Here is a 20,383-nt window from a genome sequence, read left to right as displayed (position 1 = left end):
ACTAACACTGACTTACCCTTAGCATGCTGGCTGTTATTCTTCTCCTCCCCCTCCCTGTTTCCCCTCCCCATTTAAATCTTCATCTTTCCCACTTGCGCGAGACCCCCCCTTGGCTGGGGCAGTGGGGGCCCCTATTCCCCTTCCTTCTCCTGTCACGTGCTTCCGTCGAGCCGGAATGGATGCCCGCTGATACATACATAAACTAATTTCTTGAGAACTGCTTCTTGTTTTTCGTTTGTTGTCCTTCCCCCGCACCTCTGGTTGGCTACGTAAGGTGCGAAAGCAGTTCAACATACATACATTTTGTATCCTGTTGTTGGAACTTTACATTGTGGTATGTCGGGCTCTAATGTCGTTGTAATAAGGTGAAAAAAACTGAACAAATCGATCTGTAGTTTTATTGACGTGAGATAAACACTCCCGCACACTTGGACCACGAGATCCAAATCAACTTGGGCTGCACGCACAGCGAGACAGGCTCATGGGCAACCAACGAGATTGACGATGGGTCAGCAAAGGCCGTGCGCATCTCAGTCTGGCCGCAGACTCAATATGTTACACTGGGCGCGCGTCGGGGCCGCCCCCGTTGGGTGCCCCCCGTGGCTACGCTGGACGCACTTCAGTCCAGCACCAACATACGTGCAACCCCCTCGCTGCCAGTGGGCGTCGAGGTCGCCAACCTCCCGGCTTGCCAGGGTCTCATGGCAGCACAGCGAGTTAATTAATAATAATAAAATGTATGTACGGGGTTAAGTGTTACTCCCTCCCTCGCATGCGTGGGTTGTCTCCTGGTACTCTGCCGTGGTGGCGAAATATTATCTGTCCCGCCTGGCATGCAGGAGGTCATGGGTTCAATCCTGAAACCGACGCCTGTTTATTTAGGATTTGCATGTTCTGCCCGTGGTCGTGTGGCCTCCAGTTTTCCCCTCAACATTTAGACTCAACATTACAAGAGTATTTGGTGCAACAAAATTTCCACATTATGATGATAAGTCACTTAGTTGGGCTATCATTTGTGGCCAGGTCATTTCTGAAAAAGAGCTATATAGCTCAGTGAGCCTTACCTGGTAAAAAAAGAATAGTTTAGTTTAGTTTACTCCGGCCTACTACCACGTGTACAAAACACTTACATGGTATAAGAGTTGGCCAAACACAACAATGTAGGGCCACAGAGTTTTGGCAATTATTGGCACCGGTTCCGGCTGCATTCTCGATTGTCTACGGTTTACTGCGCACCTCTGGATTGAATGAAACCAACATGCGGCGTAACGCATTGGCACAATGCTACGAGTGGCAAAAACACACACACGAGGCGTTACGAGCGAGCAATGCCTCTCATGTGGGTGCGCTCCCACCACCCACCGGGCTTCCATGAGAAACTTGTGTTTCATGTCCGTGGGCAGGTTGTCCCGGCATGTCTTCACGGCAACGCTCACGTTCTCCGGCTTGAGCAGGCCCTTGTAAACCTCCCCGAAGTTTCCCTGACACAGACGGAGGAACGACAGCGCTGGGGGGCGTCAGCCGTTGGTGCCCTTCCTGTTGAAGGCGCTCGATGCAAGAGCACGAGACAGTGGTACCTGCGACGTGAAACCATGGCTATCCACGGTGTCGCTTGTTCTGCAATGGAGGCCACACGGCAACTCGATAGCCACGATTACGAACACAGAGCTCACCTATTCCCTATCGCCCATTCTCTTCCTCCTTCCCTCCCCTCGCTCATCCACTCCTTCTCTTCTCTCCCCTACCCTTTCATAACACCTCTATCGCTGTCACTCATTCCTTAGCCCATGCACGCCCCTGGTATCTGAATCATTCAATTATGTTACCATTTTTTTTACTATGTTACGCAGTGCGATGTTCATGTGTGTGACTGCGGTGCGATGTTCACGCGTAAGACTGCTATCACATAGCCATAGGCATGATTCAAACTTAGCTCGGTGGGTTAATCACGCGGTACACTCATCACTGCGCCAGCTATCTTCAACACCATCCCCATCACCCCTCCTCCAACACGAACACAGACGTACAGACACAAACGCATAGACACACACACAACACCGATCCACTCACCCGTCCAAGCTTCTCCTGGAGGACAATGTCGTCATGATTTAAAATCCATTTGTCCTGCAAAGAAGTCAAAGTAACACATACATAAATATATATCATATTTATATGGCGTCCTTCACACACACACACACATTGCATCTCAACACGCTGTAGAATTTGTCAGAGGCACGGAGAAACCACAGGCGAGTAGCAAAGTAGCCATAACCAGCACAAACAATTGCCTAAGCTCTGTAGTCCTATATTAAGAGGATTTTCCCCCATTCCAATCCCCATACAGATGGAAATTAACCCGGCTTGCTGTACTGGCACGATACCACTGGCAATCCAGGACATGGCGACCTCGATGCCTACTAACGTGAGAATGACCCACAAATGCTCCGTCTCCACAGTGCTGCATTACAGGCCGCATACAGCAGTAACCACCTAGGTTTGAATCCGGGTTTCTCACGCTCTTGAGTAGTGAGCTGAGGCTGTCGGCAGGCTTACCAACTGGCGGTGGACAGTCAAGTCAATTAATTTTTGGTTAACACGCAATGCCTTTCTGGCACAAATCTGCCCATCCAAAGCGCACAGCCTGATGTCCAATTAATACCCATAGTACAATAGGCTCTGCCACGTACAAATTAGCACAATACGTAACGAAACAAATACAGTCCTATATCGGTAGGACCTCTTCGTTCATCAAAAACTCTGAACATCTCGTAAATGTAATTAAAGATATTAAGCTTAATCCTAATGATATTCTCGTAAGTTTTGATGTGACCTCTCTGTTCACGAGGGTTCCGGTCAACGAGTCCATTAAATTACTCGACACTCTGGTAACGAACAAAGGTTTAGCCAAATATATCCCAAGACTAGCTGAACACTGTCTAAAGAACAGCTACTTCTTGTGGCAAGGTGACTTCTATAAACAAAAGGAAGGAGCAGCAATGGGCTCTCCTTTGTCTCCTGTGATAGCGAATTTGTACATGGAAGATTTTGAAACAAACGCAAAATAGCTTCAAGCACACTAAAACCATCTGCTTGGTTTAGATATGTGGAAGACACATTGGTGGTCTGGCCACACGGCAAAGATACACTGAACGCATTTCTACATCATCTCAACTTGCAAAACCCATCCATCCAGTTCACCATGGAAGTGAAAGCTGACAGAACTCTACCATTTCTGGATATTCTGCTCGGAAGGGGTCGAAATGGTAAAATAACACACGGTGTTTACTGAAAGAAAACGCATACTGATGGCTATCTGAATGCAGAGTCACACCATCACCCCGCACATAAATCTGCAATTATCAAGACGCTCATTCATCGAGCTAAGAAAGTGTCAGATGGTGACAGTCTGAGAAGTGAAATTCAACATGTTAAAGAAGCGCTGCAAATGAACGGTTACAATGATGTACAAATCAACAGGGAATTGAATATTCATATTCTTAGGTTTTTTCGGTAAGTGTTTTACCTACGTGACTTTACCGAAAAAACCTAAGAATATGAATCGTTGCAGTCACGAAAGCTTCAAATCTAGGGAATTGAATACCAAAACCAAATCAAATAACAAGAGCATTGAAACTGCCCAAGTAGTTAAAACGATCAAAATACTGTACATTGCGGGAGTAACTGATAAACTAGCCAGATGTTTGGAAAAACAAAACATCAGTCAGATTTAGCACGGTACGTAAGATCCAGAATTTAATATCTGGTAAACAAGACGAATGATCAGCATAAGACTAAAAGAACATCAGAGAAATATTAAATTCTCCCAAATGCAACTATCAGCAGTAGCAGAACACGCGTGCCAACAAGGACACTCAAATGATTTTGATAATGTTGAAGTTTTGAGCAAAACTAGCTACTACTGGCCAAGACTAATTAGAGAATCTATCGAAATTGAAAGAAATCAAAATAACTTTAACCCTTCGGATAGCTACCGTCTAAGTGCTGCGTGGAAGCGAATCATAAAATCATATATTATTTAAATGCATGCCTACAAAGGGCAGCGTACTTCAATCGGGATTACCGTTGGTAGGGTTATTTTAATAAACACAATAGACAGGAAGGACAAGTTCAAAGGGCTCGCATAAGGCACATGCATAGTGTACGTTGACTCAGTAATCCCCCCCCCCACATTGTGCAAGAGCGCAGAAGGGTGGTCAACACATCTACGCCTCTACATAAGGAACGAAACAGGTGGACTTCTCCACAAATCTGGCTGTCGCCTGATGAAGCTAGTTGTAATTACTGGTGAAACGTCGTACTCAGTTTGTAAATGTTGTGGCTTGACTCTCCAACACACCGATGTGCTGTTCTAGTGACGAATTGGCCACGTTCTGTTTACGTGACAACCCTTACTAGTTGGCTGTGTCCGGTGGTGCCGGGTTTAACGACACATTTATATATTTACACGATCTAACCCAAAAACCTCTTATGGATGACAATGGAGATAACGATGATGCTGGTGATCAGGATAATGATGGTGACAACAAAGAAGACAACCAGTGTAATGTTTGTATAATGACAATGACGACGATGATGACGACGATGACGCTTTGCCGTACCTTGCCGACGGGCCGCACGAGCACGACACGGGACTTCTTTGTGACCACCTGCTTTGAGGAAACGTGGTGCTCGATGAGCTGCACGATGGAAGCGTAGCCGTCGCCCTCAAACTTGAACAGGTTCTGCGCCGAGACAACACCACAAGCACACGCGCAAGAGGAAGCCGTTGGGCAAACCGAATTGGTCGCACGTTGACACAAACCCCGTTGTCCACAGTAGAAGAAGGACTCAAGTGACAACCTGCTCGGCAAATTTACAGCGACGTGCGACTCATCGTCGCGTGACACGTCTGCGAACTCGCAATTGGTAGTTACGATCCTGATGTGGGTAGGGCTTGGAGTTAACCAGCAAGAGGGCTGGGGACAGGGGGGTGCTCTGCTGTAAAGGGAGTCTACCTATGGCCTTGATTGTGCGACTGCTCGCTCAGATGTGGGCAAAGTAATTTGGGGGGACGAGTAGGCGACGTGACTTCCGAGAGCAATTTGGATGTGAAACTGATCGCTCAGGAACGGACGTGCGTCTAGGACGTTGTTCTAAGAGGTGGTCCGGTGGCTCAGAGGTCAGAGAAGTCGAGCCGGCACCGCTGGGACCCTGGGTTTGAGTCCGGGTTCCTACCAAATGTGATTTAAAGTGTAGTAGGTTGATGGTCTCAGCCCAGTCACCAATGACGAGAAGAAGAAAAACATCACATAAAATTAGTTTTTGCATTTAAATTGACATTTCAGAATTTTAAATATCCGTTTGACTCTCGGTGACAAGGCGGATGGGAAATTGCTATTGTGTGTGGAACAGAGGTCACAGTAATATCCTCTTCCAATTTGTAAATGGCGAGAAAAGCCCATCGTAACAGAATAGGAGTGCAGTTTGGACAACAACGCGTCTCCAACAAGATGCACAAAGGTGTATAATGCTCAAAGCCTTTGTGCATTGTGCAAAAACCATCAGCAGTTCATGAAGAAGTGCATTGTGGTCCTCGTCCGAGGTCACCATGAAACTAAATTTGAGTAAAAGCGACCGACTGACAGCAGCAGTGATGCAGAGATAACCAAATGTGGACCACTGTCATCCTTATTAGGACTCATCAGCCACCAATACTCACTGGTGCTGTTATTATTATATATCAGAGCTATATAGTTCAGTGGACATTACCTCGTAAAATGAAAAAAAAAAATGTATTACACTGGTTTAAGCAGGAACGTATCACCGAGTCTCAAGACTCTCTCTTTCAGGAGGGTCCTGCCAAGTTTTCACAGTAAGCCGGGGGGGGGGGGAGGGGCGGGATGGTGCTTACGTGCAATCCTGAGGCATTGGGATGTTTTGCCAGCAGCGGTCAACATTGCTCTCGGCTCCAAAGCCCACGCACCTCCGCCCCCAAACTCACGTCGGTATTCTGTATGATGAAGTGGCGGCACTGGCCCCCCGCCATGGCGGAGAGCACGTACTCGCCCGGCTTGCCGTGGCTCTCGCGCACCAGGAAGTCCCCCTCGGAGCTCACCAGCCGCTGGGCCTCCTGCCGCGGGATGGCACCGTGGAACCACTCCTGCGCATCCAGCGGGCGCGTCGGCACCGCCTGCGGGGTTACAGGCACAGCCCCCTGCAATCAACTCGCTCGCTCATTGCCTCGTGCCACCGCTGGTTTTTCGGCCTTCCCTTCCACACCGGTTAAAGGCGGGAGTACCCACGCTTTACTCTACCGTACGCGACCTGCCCAATCATAAGACATAAGACCCATTAACCACTGCCTGGTGGGACAGAGGCCGGGGGATTTAAGAAACGTGCACAAACGTTTCAACTGCTATGCTCTTTGGTTCTTTCAGTAAAGTCACGTAGGAAAATAATAATAGATCAACTGCTGTGCCGGGAGTTGAAGCCATCGGCCTCGGCATTGCAGGTCCTCCTCCACCCGCTCACTCCTCCCCCTTCTTGTCCCTCCTCCGACTGTCAATCTACTGCTAGATGAGGGCAACCCCATGCACTAAAAACTATTTTTATTTTACCAGGTAAGGCCAACTGAGCTGCTATATAGCTCTTGTTCCAGAAGTAACGTGGCCATCACAAATGATAGCTCAACGAAGTGGCTTCTCATCACCTGGAAATGTATTGCAGCCAAACAATCTAAATGCGCGATGTTGATTCTAAATATGGATGGAAGAACCCGAGCACCTGCAGAAATGTCCACGCTACCATACGAAGATAGACTTGCAAACCTCAAATACACAGGCGTCAGGGTCAAGATCGAACCCACGACCTCTTGCATACCAGGCAAGGTAGTTAACATTTCGTGACCATGGAACCATATTTAATATCCTTCCCTCCTTTTAATTTTTACTCCTCTCATGCCCAATTTCATCCCCCGACTCTGCTCTGCCCATCTTGTTCACTCCACTGCTGGATGAAGGCCTTCCCCACGCCGTATCGGTCGTAAGGGTTATCTGACAACACATTCATTACGTCAATATGGACTGAAGGGGAGTGGGAGATGGGGGGGGACTCAGGACCCGTTCAGATATCACTCGCAACTAATGTTAGCTGTGGCCGGGAATCATAGAACTATGGGGCGACACGTTCACAGAGCCGCGTGCCAACCACTGCCTTACTTGGTTCCAATTAAAGTTGCGTGACGTACGCATCACAACAAGAGTCGCGTTCAGAGAAGCGATAGAGACTTTTAATGGAGTGCTGTGACGAGCCAATTACGAACGAAACAGTCATCGGTTACCTTGTTTGTGGGCGACGGCTGCAGGGAGGAGGAGGAGATAGAGAGAGAAGCGGCCATCAATTGAGGCATTGCAGAACAAAGCACAGCCACAGACACCACTCGAGAATTTGCTGCGTCAGTTTGTTTCGTTGTGAGAGCTTTAAATCCCTTTGGCCAGGGTGATGAAGAGTGTGTTACCATGTCAAAAGAATTCCACGCGTTCAGTTTATGACCAGGTTTCCCTGTAGCTCCGGGTAAATAACAGCATTGGGCGATGTAAAGTTTTGCTGCCCTGCACGAGCTTGCATTTAGTGTAAAAAAATTCGGCTTGACTTGATTTATATAATTTGTATTACTTATTTATAGAATTTTCGTGACTTTCTTGCCTTTTCTCTATTTTTCACTCTGATTGTTTGTTTTCTATTGTTTGTTGTTGCTGTAACTTGCCGACCCACCCCTACTGGCCATCTGTGGAAAAAAGAGCTTCATAGCTCATCGGATTTATCCAGTCGAATTAAAGATTCTGAAAATAACCAGATATCTTACACGTGGTGTGGGTCATGCGTAAGTCGATCGTAACCGATAATAGATAACATAATTAATAACACAAACCATAATTAATTAAATCTTGACTTAAAAGCTTTCGTGACTGCAAGAATTCATATTTGCCAAGACAAAGGTACTCTGCAAACCCACTGGCTATCAGCAAAGATTCGTTGATAAAGCCATCCAGATATATAAACACAGACACAATTTCAACCGAGAAGATGGGTACAAACTGAGCAATGAAGGACGTTAATCACCAGTTTAGGTCATAACTGGCTGTGATGTTCCTATCCTACCTACCTATGTTAGCAGTTATTTTGGACTCCCCGAGTTACATTCACTAACACAGCCAACCTTTAGGTGTGTTAGTAAATGGCGGCTTGCCACTGCGTCGTCCGGGCCCTAGCCGAGCTTGGCCACCCGCCGAGCTTACATTTACATTTACAAGCAAGTTTCTCTCTCCTACTCACTCTCTCCTACTCGCTTCTACATTAACATTAGCTGCTCCGCCCATCTCTAAACCTTTATAAACAGCCTGTCTCAGCAGATTTCCCTCTTTTTCACCTGAAGACGATTGCTTGCGTTGCGGTCGAAACGTCGTGATTTATATTTTTTGTTATTTTTTCTATCTACATAGCTTTACTGAAATACCCAAAGAACATAGTTAATTAATAACGCTTACTTCATTAACATTTACGTACGTAAATATATTTTACATCAATAACATCAACATGTCAGTGCACGCGTCTGTATAATTGTGTGTATGTGTTTACATGTGTGTACGTGTAAATGTACGTATGTGTGTGGGTGTGTGAGTGGGCGTATGTGCACGTATTTTGGGAGCGGTAGCATCGTGGTGAGCGTGCTGTGCTTCGAACCCGGCGACCTGAGTTTGATTCCTGCTCATGGCTAACAGCGGTGACGAATATATGAACTGGTCCTGGGCATACCCTAGCTCCACTCAGCCTCAAATAAGTACCTGGTGCAGTTTCTAAACATTACCACTAGGGAGACAAAGGCGGTCAGGCGTGGTGCTGGCCACCCAGCCCCATGCGTACCGTTCCGCCAGTCATAGGTGCTCGCAAATAGCACTTGCTCCAAAAGTCTTTTATGACTATACGTGGGATCGTTGTCTTGTGTGCGTGTATGATTGCGCACGCTTGTGTGAGTGAATGTGTGGAATGGTGACCGTGAGCGTGAATTTTACTCTGGCAAACGGGGTTTAATACCCACTCACGGCCAACATCGGTGATGCATATATGAACCGGTCCTTGGCCTCTGCTAGGTCGACTTAGCCTTAAATGAGCAGCTAGTGCTGCGGTGTATGAACATAGAGTACTGTGGGGAGACAAAAGTAGACAGGCATGGTGTTGGCCACCCACTCACTTGTGTACCGTGCCGACCTTTATCGCTGCTTACTAACTGCAACAGTCTGGTAAAGGCTTTAGAGCGACTTTTCATGTCTTTTGTGCATAGTGTACACCTGTACCGTTGGCTTTGAGAACTTAAATATCCCCGTGATGGACTGCTTGAGATCCAGGGTCATCGCCTTCATCCCATCCTAAACCGACACCAACAACAACAACAACAGCAGCAGCATGGGTGACAGCACAGCTGCAGTGACGCTACAGGCACGATGCTTGGGAGACCCTACGCGCGAGCCACCGTGACGTTCATGCTCGGCCGCACGGCACATGCCCACGCGTGCTCACTGCACGGCCACCGGATCGCCATGTTCAGTAAAGAGCGGCCGTACGGGGGGGTGGGTGGCATGGCCAATATTCACGGGTTCAAGCTCTAACGGCCGACCCCAGTTAATGCTGCGAGTGTGTTAACAAGTACGGACCATCCCGCTTCACATCGGAAGTTAAGGCTCTTGTAATGTTTTTGGAAGAACAGAGCAATCATCAACGATTACAGGCGCCTTTGTGTTAGCACTGCGCCACAACAATGCCGCAAATAGCCAAATGTGCCAGCACGTGGAGCAACAGCTCGGTTACCAAAGCGGCTTCCGTCATGTGGAACGAAATGCCAAGGCGTTCCGTGGCCCGTATGAAATTGATAATGTACAATACAGGTATCCCTCGATTGACGAAAGGGATGCAGTCTTCAAAAAAACCCATTCGTAAAACGAAATGTCGAAATCTCGATAAGAAGCTTTCGTGACTGCAGGAATCCATACTCTTTGGTTCTTTCGGTAAAGTCACGTGGGTATAAAATAAAATAAATCACGACGTTTCGGGCGCAACACAAGCGTCCGTCATCAGGTGGGAAAGCATAGTCTGCTGCTGAGGCAGACTGTTGTAAAAGGTTTGCAATGGGTGTAGCCACTTCCGTGCCCTCGTCGAGGAGGCAGCTCTCCTATCTTACAGTTACATGCTAATTTCTCACATTAACATCACTAGCCCCGACCACTTCTTTATAACCCTTGGGCTACACCCATTGCAAACCTTTTAAAACAGTCTGCCTCAGCAGCAGACCATGCTTTCCCACCTGATGTTGCGTCCTAAACGTCGTGAATTATTTTATTCCTACGTGACTTTACCGAAATAACCAAAGAGTATGAAATGTTGTAAATCGGAATGGCTTTTCCTATTAATTTAACATAAAAGTATACACATACATCACTTTTCACAGTATAAAAATAATAATAAAGAACGTAAATATTAAACCAATTTAATAATAATTTCCAAAAAATAACCTTTTCAGGGAACTCACCAAAAGATCTGCTACATGTTAGAATCACTGCCAAGGTGATGTGGAGGCGTTACTGTTGCACTGTAGGGATACTGCGATGCTGTCGCGGATGGGTTCTTGTTTGATGATCTTGTGCCGTGTTCCGGAGTGAAATTTGTCAATTGCGTAAATACGAAATTTTGGAAAACCGAGGGTTAACCTGTACGTATAACGAGCAGTGCCGTGAACGCCAAAAACGTTGGGACACCGAGCCGAACGCACGGCGGTCCAACCCAACAAACACACACCGGGGGAGCAACCCTCGGCCACAACCCACGACAAACCCACCCAACCCGGCACTGACCACGTGCAGCGAGTTCTGCGAGTGCGACGGCGACGGGAGCGTTCCTGCCCTGCCCGCGTCTTCCTGGCACGACAGGCCAATGACGGGGGGCGGCTCGGCATCGCCCAGCCACTCCAGCTTGTCCTGGATGGCGTCGCGCTGGCCCAGCACGCGCGCCTCCTCGCCCTCCAACTGCAGCACGCCCTGGCGGCATTCCTGCAGCGCTGCTTTCTTGCACAGCAGCCGCACACTGCAGTGGGGTGGCAAAGAAGGCAGCGCGCGTCCACGCACGTCCGTGAGCCAGTTGGTTAGATTCCAGCGTCAAATAAATGATGCCTTTTTACTATATTTAAAACTATATTTATTTTATTTTACCAGGTAAGGCCCAGTGAGCTACATAGCTCTTTTTCAGAAGTGACCTGGCTATCACAAATAATAGCTCAATGAAGTTGCTTATTATCGCGTCGAAATTTATAGCAGCCAAATACTCTAAAGGCATGCTTCTAAATGTGGAGGGAAAAAACCGGAGGACCTGGAGAAAAATCCACATAACCATGGGGGGAACATGCAAACTCCAAATATACAGGGGTCATGTGCCAGGATCGAACCCACAACCTCCTGTATGCCAGGTGAGGTAGTTAACATCTCTGGGCACCATCTCTCAGACACATTACACTCCCTGGCTGCTGCTGCTGTTCCGTTATTTTTAACCAACGGCCCTTTTCCCTTTAAGCCATGTGACGTGTTCTGCCCACTTTTACATCTGGTGGTAGGCAGAAACGACTCATATGATAATAGGTTTTACCCTACTCATACTCTATGGTTCTTTCGGTAAAGTCACGTAGGTATACAAAATATAATAAATTAAATCACGACGTTTCGGGCGCAACACAAGTGTCCGTCATCAGGTGGGACAACCACAGCAAGAAAACAATTGCTGAAGTGGGCAAAAGGGCTGCTGTAACAAGAGGCTATATAGGTAAGAGAAGGGGGGAGGAGCCAGGGAGGAGAGATAAGAGGTGGGGGTGTGGGGTAGGGGGAGTGGAGTGCTGAAGCTAAGACACATACACGGCAAAATGCCGGGGTGGGGAGGGGAAGTGAGCGGGGCTGGGAGTGGGAGGCTGAAGAAACTGGAAATGCGGATATGAAGACAAACCATACAGCAGTTAAGGTTTTACCTGGTTAATAACACCCTTCCAATTATTGCTCAATTTGTATCCATCTTCCCAGTTATGTCTATGTTTATATATCTCGATGGCTTCATGAACAAACCTTTGATAGTAGCCCGAAGGTTTGCAGAGTACCTTGGTCTCGGAAAAAACAATATCATGAGAGCCCTCAGCATTATAGCAATGGTCAGCCACGGCAGAGGTATTGGCTCTGCCGTGTTTCAGATCTGACTTGTGCTCGCGAACACGGTCCGAGAAATGTAGTTTCGTTTCCCCAATGTAATACCCACCACATGTGTAACTTAGTTTGTAGACTCCAGGATATTGCATGTCAGGAATGACATCCTTCACAGATGGGATTGGATCACGGATTTTGTGTACTGTACTGAAACTGACCTGGATCTTGTGTTTGTATCATGAGACCTCCCTTTCCAGTATCTAAATGTCAGAATAGCTTATACCCTTTCTGGAAATAAAACAGGTGTTAAGATGTTAAAACACCAAACAGAAACTTTTTGCAAGAAATCATGTCTGCATTAACCACATATACATGATTCATTGCAAAAGGTATCCGTTTTAACATCTTAGCACCTGTTTTATTGCCAGAAAGGGTAAAAGCTATTCTGATATTTTGATACTGGTGTAATAAAAGACTTGACCACGATGTCTGGCTCAGTGTCCTTTATTTGGTTCGATCTCTGTTTCCCATACGGCTGTCCTTTATTTGTTCAGTTCCCACGGTGCCGACTCCGCTGTCGCTCCCGTCACCGCTAACAGCCCCGCTGTTGGTCTCCGTCGCTCCCGTAGCTCCCGTAGCAGCTCCGCTGCTGTTACTCTCACGCAGCCCCTCCGGCTGTGCTCGCTGCGGCTCCTCTCCCTGGGTCACTCCCGTAGACTCTGACAGCCTCGTGGCTGTCTCTCTCTCTGTCGCTCCCGTAGCTCCTGGCAGCCTCACCGCTGCCTCTCTCACACAGCCTTCCTGGCTGTACTCGCTGCAGCTTCACTCCCTCCAGTAGCCCACTACTGTATCCGGGGTTGGCCCCCGCTGGCCGACGGTGCCACCCCTCTCTGGTTCGCCCGCGTGGCCTCACCCTTTTCCAGTCTCAACCCAACTCCCTTCTCCTTCCGGTTTTACCGCTTAAGGACCCGAACCTTCCTCCCACGTCACATGACTCCACCTCCCCGTGACGTCACATCCGGAAGGTCGCTTACGCCCGCATTACACCACCCTCCCCCGTAGAGAAAAACCCAGCCGACCTCGGCTGAACAATACCAAACCGTAATGCGGCGAACCGACCTTCCCCACGAAAGGACACTAAGCATGCAATATAACAGCAAGAACAACAACACAAAGTAACATCAACGAACGTACGAGAAGCATGCAATAAATACAACAGTAAGAACAAGAACAACAACACAACATACAATCAACGAAACGTAAGCGATTTAGAACGTGTGCGGGTCGCCGGCCCGTCCCGGACGGTCGGCGGCCCACCCGCAGAACGGGAACATGATGGAATTTGAGGAGTGACAGGGGGTAGTCCTCCTGTTGCTGTTGAAAGTCCACCAACGTCCCGTGTCCCTGAAGGATTAGTCTCGGGCGTGTCCCGCGAATGTGCCTGCAGCGGGGTCGGAAGGGCTGCAGGGCTCCAAGGTCCCGCAGACCTGGCAGGCGCCCTCCGAGCAAGGCCCCTCGTCCCCCGCGGTGTCACGGCCGGCCTGTTTGGAACAGGTACGACAGGCGCTCTAGCAAGATCAATGGACGCAGGCAGGGGAGAGTCGGCAGCAACAGACCCCGGCAAGGCAACATTGGGAGATGACGCATCATGTAGGGGAGCAACATATGGTTTCAAGCGCGACGTATGAACAAACCAGCGGCGAGAACCAATCTGAACGCGCGCTGACTGTGGATTGGGAACCTCGATGAGGCGGACGGGACCATGCCAAGGTTTGTGCAATTTAGGAGAGGTTCCCGGCCGTACCTGCGGACAATGGAGCCAGGCCAGGTCCCCAACCTTCCAGGGGCACTCCCCCTTGGAACGTCGAGCATACCGCTCGTTCCGGGCCTGGGCTTTGGCCGTAGCCACGCGGGCATTCTCCCGCGCCTCCGTGACGCGGCGAACCGTGTCCTGAATGTATTCAGGGAGTGGTTTACGAGGTCCCTTCACCCCGGTTCCCAATTGCACATCCACCGGCGGCACGTTTTCCCGACCATACATAAGGTAAAACGGCGAATAACCTGTAGCCGCATGAGGCGTCATCCTGTACGCCGAAAGCACTCCGGGGATGTGCAGATCCCAATCTGATTGTTGTTCACTCACAGTATGGCAAAGCATGGCAGACAATGTCCTGTTCAGCCGTTCAACCATACCATCCGTCTGCGGATGGTATGGGGATGTCCGTACTTTCTTAGTCCCAAGGCCCGCGCACACTTCCGCCAATAATTTAGAAGAGAAATTTCGGCCCTGGTCCGTGAGGAGTCTCTCAGGCGCCCCCTTGTCCATAATGTACCCAAACAAAAAGGCGTCGGTAATGGCCGCGGCCGACTGGTCGGGCAACGGCCAGGCCATCGGCCAACGGGAGAGGTACTCAACCCCAACCAGCAAATATTTATTACCCCTCGCCGATGGTGGGAAAGGTCCCAATATGTCCAGTGCCACCAATTCATTAACTCGAGACACCTGAATTGACTGGATAGGCGGCACGTAAGGATGTTTAGGCGGCTTACGTCGGGCGCAATCAGGGCACGCGCGCACGTGCCCTACGACATCTGTCGCCATGCCGTGCCAAAAATAATGACGTTGCAACGTCAACAAGGTCTTCTACACCCCTAAATGTAAGAGTGTGTCACAATGGAGAGTTCTAATCAACTCGAATCGCAAGGACGTTGGTACCACCAGACGCCAGCGTTCCTGGAACCCTTCCCGCCACATAAGCAGACCATCTCGGAGAGCGGTTTGCGGCCCCACAGCCGTACTCGGACTCCCATTGTCCCCCGCAGACCGCTTCCGCAAGGACAACAACGACTCATCCATCATCTGTTCCCGAATCCACACAGACCGCGGCAGATTCAAAACCCCGTCAGTCGGTCCCGGTTCCATCGGAGTATCCGACTTCTCGACGGCCAACGCAAGCGGCTGAGGGGGGGTTAGAATCGGCGAACACCTATGCGTCCCCGACGCACATTTACAAGGGGCGCGCCGCGGTAATCTGGAAAGTGCGTCAGCGTTCGCATGGCGCACCCCCTTCCAATGGTGAATTTGGAAGGAAAATTCCTGTAGCGTGTCCAACCAACGCGCCAACTGTCCGGATGGCTGGTCCATTTTAAGTGCATATTGCAAGGCCGCATGATCCGTACGCACAATAAAAGAACGACCGTAAAGGTACGGTCGAAATTGCCGTAGGAAAAAAACAACCGCCAGAAGTTCTCTGCGAGTGACACAGTAGCGGGTTTCCGCGGGAGACAAGACTCGGCTACCATACGCCACGACGCGCTCTACACCCCCTTTAGACTGTGATAATACCGCCCCAATACCTGTGTCACTCGCGTCCGTATCAAGAATGAATGGGTGATCGAAATCGGGATAATCCAATGTTGGGGCCGTAGCCAATAGATCACGCAGACTCCGAAAGGCCGCCTCTTCCGGCTGTCCCCAAACAAACTTCCGTCCTTTACCCGTAAGGAGATGCAAGGGCCTCGCAATAGTCGCAAAATTCGGCACAAATCTTCGATAATACGAGGCAAATCCCAAAAACCGACGAACATCCCCCACGGTGGCCGGAGTCGGCCAATCCCGGACGCACGCCGTCTTTTCCGGATCCGTGGACACTCCCTCAGCACTCACAATGTGCCCCAAATAACGGACGGACCGTTGCAGTAGGTGGCATTTCTTTGGTTTGAATTTCAAATTCGCAGAGCGCATCCTCGTGAACACTGTCTCCAGTCGCGTTAAATGTTCCTCAAATGTGTGGCTGAAGACAATAATATCGTCCAAATATATAAGACACGTCTCCCACTGCAACCCCGTCAAAACGAGCTCCATCAATCTTTGAAATGTAGCAGGGGCCGCATTCAATCCCATCGGAAGGCAGTTGAATTGAAATAACCCTTGCGGCGTACGGAATGCGGTTTTCTCCCGTGAGGACTCGTCAAGGGGAAGCTGCCAAAATCCCGAAGAGAGGTCCAGTGTAGAAAAGAACTTAGCCCCCGACAATGCGTCAAGGGAGTCGTCCATACGCGGCAGGGGGTACGCATCTGCCACCGATATCTTATTCAATTTCCGGAAATCAACACAAAATCGCAATTTGCCATCCTTTTTCTTAACCAAGACTACAGGAGCGCCCCATGGGCTGTTAGATGGTGATATAATGTCCGCAGCCAACATGTCTTCCACTGCCCCCCGAACGTGTTCTCGCTCAGCAGGACTCATCCGATGCGAATTTAATCGAATAGGGGCAGCGTTGCCCGTATCAATATGATGGTAAAGCAACGAGGTGCGGCCCAAATCCAAATCATCGGAGCTGAACACATCCGAATACGTCAACAACAATTTACGAATCGCACCACGTTGCTCCATGGACAGGGAAGAATTTTCGTCACATAAGTCAGCAATCCATCGATTATCCGAACCCCTTGGCTCGGAAACACCAGCAACCACTCCCCGGCTATGCAGACAATCGTGAGTCGCAAATGCCGTAGTGGCATGTGCCACAACCGTACCAGCCGGAACACGGACGTTTTCCACCCCCGCATTAAGCACCTGTAAAAACGGTAATTGATCCGGCCGCACGATGGTCTGTGCCCCAACTAACGCCAACCCGGTTGTTATCGTGGCGGACGGTGATAACAAGACCCCAACTGCTCCTAGCCGATCAGGCAGGGGCTTCCGATACCGCAAGGGAATAAGCATCTGTGAACCAGGTGGGATGTCCACAGATGCGACGGACAGCGCCTGCACTTGTACGGCCGAAGCAGGTCGCCCCCAGGGCGACGGCAGAAACGAGATTTGACGGCCACCCGGCAATTCAATACAATTCTCATTAATTTTGATCAAAATGGGCATCTTAGCCAAAAAATCGGTGCCTAATAAACAAGGAACCGCCAAAGATCTTGAGACTAACACAACGCCCGAGGCCGACACATCCCCAATAGATATTTTAGCATCCACCTGGCCCACGATACCCATGCTACCCCCGTTCGCAGCGACGCACGACCCGCAAACCGGACGCACGGCCCCCGGTGGGATGCCCAACAGATGGAAAATGACATCCGATATAATAGTCGCAGACGCTCCGGAGTCGACCAAAATGCGCACGTCCACCCCTTGTATAGACCCCGGTACAGTGGACGAACCCGTAGCGGCCGCGACGACTCTCCGTGCCAATTTGCGCCACTGCGTCACCGAGCGACAAGGCCCCGTCGATGGCCTTTCTTTAACAACAACATTAGGATCGCACAACGAAGGTGATGGGTGAGGTGCAAAGCCTTGCCGGGTGTCTGGTGCGTGCCGACTTGCCTGTTTCGGAGGTTCTTTGGTCGGCTTGTCTGGTAACGAGGCCTCCTGCTGCGGCGGACCCGGAAAGCGGGCCCAGCAGTCCTTGGCGTAGTGGCCCCTACGGCCGCAGCGGAAGCAGTCGACCTCGTTGCGCCGAAGCGCAGGCCTTGCATCCCGACGGCCCCGTACCGGTAGCGTAGCGCGCGGCCCTGGCCCGCCGCGTCCCGACCATGGAGCAGAGGCGGCCGTCAGCTCCTGAGGGCCCCGCTCATCCGGCACGTAGACCGCCTTCGTAGGGTCCCAACCCAGAGCGCCACCCTCTGCGACGGGCCCCCCCGTCCACGCCGCCACTTGCTTCCACCGACGGAGATTAAACTGCGCATCCAGACACTTAGCTGCCGCCCGAGAAGTGAGCTTCTCATGCCCACACACAGGCATGGGGATCCCCAGATCACGAGACAGCTCAAGCATTTTACCTAAGATGAGAGGCTCGAGCAGGTCCGGTGGCGTCTCTGGATATGCCGCCATGGCCAGCTCCAGCACCGCACCCCTGAATGCCACGGGCGATTCTTCGGGTGCTCGTTGTCGTTGAGCAAATCGCCGATGCGCATCGTCAGGTGGCTCGTAGGCGTCGGCCATTTCTTCAAAAACTCCACGTAAAGTCTTCTTCTTTTCGGCCGTTATGGAACGGAATAAATCGAACTGATTCGTCATCCAGTAGAGTCGGCAACACTTCCAAGGCCTCAGCATCGGTCCATCTTGCTGAACGTACCGCCGCCAAGAATCTGCAGGCGAAAGCGCTCCAATCGCCCCCGATGGAGAATTCCTTAACTGTGGTAAGGTGGCGACTCCGACTCCTCTTCACGCCGTCCTCCAACGATGTTTCCTCTGGTGGCAAATTCAAAATGGCGTCGGCCCGCGGCGTGGCCAAGATGGCGGTTTGGCGCCGCGGAGCGCGCAAGATGGCGGCTTCTTGCCGCGTGGCTAATGGCGGCGGCAGGGCAGACAACGTGGCGGCCCGTGGACCACCTTCTGCTTCCTCCGTCGTCCTTGGCGTGACGAGATGACACAGTTGCGCCAGGACGTCCTTGAGTGCCTCCAGTTGCTCCGCCATCTGTTGCCATCGTGGATCAGCGTCCGATGATGTTGACGGCCCCGCCATTGCGCCGACATCTTCAACTCCAGTCCCCGTGCTCGCTTCAGCAGGGCTCTCCTCCACCACCCCAGCAGAATCCATGGTTGGAGGGAGGTCGTCGTCGTCGGACGAAGAAGCCGATGCTGGCGCCGGAGTAATTTTCTTTCTTACTTGCTTCGACATGCCGTTTCACTTCTGACACCAGTGTAATAAAAGACTTGACCACGATGTCTGGCTCAGTGTCCTTTATTTGGTTCGATCTCTGTTTCCCACACGGCTGTCCTTTATTTGTTCAGTTCCCACGGTGCCGACTCCGCTGTCGCTCCCGTCACCGCCAACAGCCCCGCTGTTGGTCTCCGTCGCTCCCGTAGCTCCCGTAGCAGCTCCGCTGCTGTTACTCTCACGCAGCCCCTCCGGCTGTGCTCGCTGCGGCTCCTCTCCCTGGGTCACTCCCGTAGACTCTGACAGCCTCGTGGCTGTCTCTCTCTCTATCGCTCCCGGTAGCTCCTGGCAGCCTCACCGCTGCCTCTCTCACACAGCCTTCCTGGCTGTACTTGCTGCAGCTTCACTCCCTCCAGTAGCCCACTACTGTCTCCGGGGTTGGCCCCCGCTGGCCGACGGTGCCACCCCTCTCTGGTTCGCCCGCGTGGCCTCACCCTTTTCCAGTCTCAACCCAACTCCCTTCTCCTTCCGGTTTTACCGCTTAAGGACCCGAACCTTCCTCCCACGTCACATGACTCCACCTCCCCGTGACGTCACATCCGGAAGGTCGCTTACGCCCGCATTACACCGGCAAGGAAGGTCTCATGATACAAACAACTCAATCTATTCCAGGGGTCGGCAACATTTCAAAGAAGAAGAGACATTTTTTTGTTTTTTGTCTTTGACCAAAATAGTTTGAGAGCCGCAACACACGCAGAGCTACTTGTATACACAAACACAGATATAGCAGGCATACACAGCAGATAACAATAACACACATTCCGACTTAAATAAACAAAATAGGTGATGGAATAAACTGCGTCAATTTAGTTTATTCCTCCAAGTTATTCTTTAACGGATACAGTTTGAATGTTGTACATTATTGTTGTCACCAAGACATTCCATAGCAACCCCATTCCCTGCCATATTTAATCAATTATAATCTTTGCATTAAATTATGTTTAAGACTTATATTTTTTTTTAAATGGCTGCCCAGAAGGAGGCAGCCAAAGGGCCGCAAGGGGGAAGCCAAAGAGCGGCATGCGGCTCCCGGAGCCGCAGGTTTGCCGACCTCTGATCTATCCAGTCAATCGGACAACGGGGTGGGGGGGGGGCTGTAGGTCTGCTCTCTCACTCGGTGCGGTAGTTGAGCTGCGTGGCTCCCAGAAGCTTGTTGATCTCATGCTCCAGCTCGGCGATTTGCTCCGTGCGCTGAGCCTTTGTCTTGCCGAGCTGCTCCACTTCCTCCGACAGCTGTGTGAGCCTGAAACATGCAGCAGCAGCAGCATCATCAGCCACCATCTATCCACTGAAGGCTTCCCCCCAAACTGTCACCATCTCTCACTGTCTTGGAATGTGAAGGCAAAAAAAAGGCAATTACTAATACCGAGATTACCTTTGATATGAGCACGAGTCTCAAAATCAGTGAATATGTTAAACGATTCACATGGAAAGGCGCATGCTCGGAATTGCACTGAGAGACGAAAGAGGATCACGTGG

At 50.4% G+C, this 20,383-nt stretch overlaps 1 protein-coding gene across 2 annotated transcripts in view; it reads right to left on the bottom strand.

Moving 5' to 3' along the window:
* The window catches only part of LOC144736188 (tyrosine-protein kinase Fer-like), a 60,703-nt gene that overhangs the window by 17,781 nt on the left and 22,539 nt on the right, over nt 1–20,383 (bottom strand). Inside the window, exons 9-16 of one of the 2 annotated variants that reach the window (XM_078618776.1) lie at nt 20,019–20,147; nt 10,905–11,133; nt 9,354–9,425; nt 7,340–7,357; nt 6,002–6,190; nt 4,620–4,742; nt 2,071–2,124; nt 1,363–1,481 (exon numbers count right to left, since the gene is read on the bottom strand). In XM_078618776.1, coding sequence (XP_078474902.1) covers nt 1,363–1,481; nt 2,071–2,124; nt 4,620–4,742; nt 6,002–6,190; nt 7,340–7,357; nt 9,354–9,425; nt 10,905–11,133; nt 20,019–20,147 — 933 coding nt within the window. The remainder of the gene's footprint in view (nt 1–1,362; nt 1,482–2,070; nt 2,125–4,619; nt 4,743–6,001; nt 6,191–7,339; nt 7,358–9,353; nt 9,426–10,904; nt 11,134–20,018; nt 20,148–20,383) is intronic. The other variant, XM_078618777.1, reaches the window with a different exon arrangement.

The sequence above is a fragment of the Lampetra planeri genome, chromosome 59 (assembly GCF_965212315.1).
Source record: "Lampetra planeri chromosome 59, kcLamPlan1.2.h2, whole genome shotgun sequence".
Lineage (NCBI taxonomy): Eukaryota > Metazoa > Chordata > Hyperoartia > Petromyzontiformes > Petromyzontidae > Lampetra > Lampetra planeri.
Note: the sequence above shows the minus strand (reverse complement) of the source record. Positions and strands in the feature narration are given on the sequence as shown.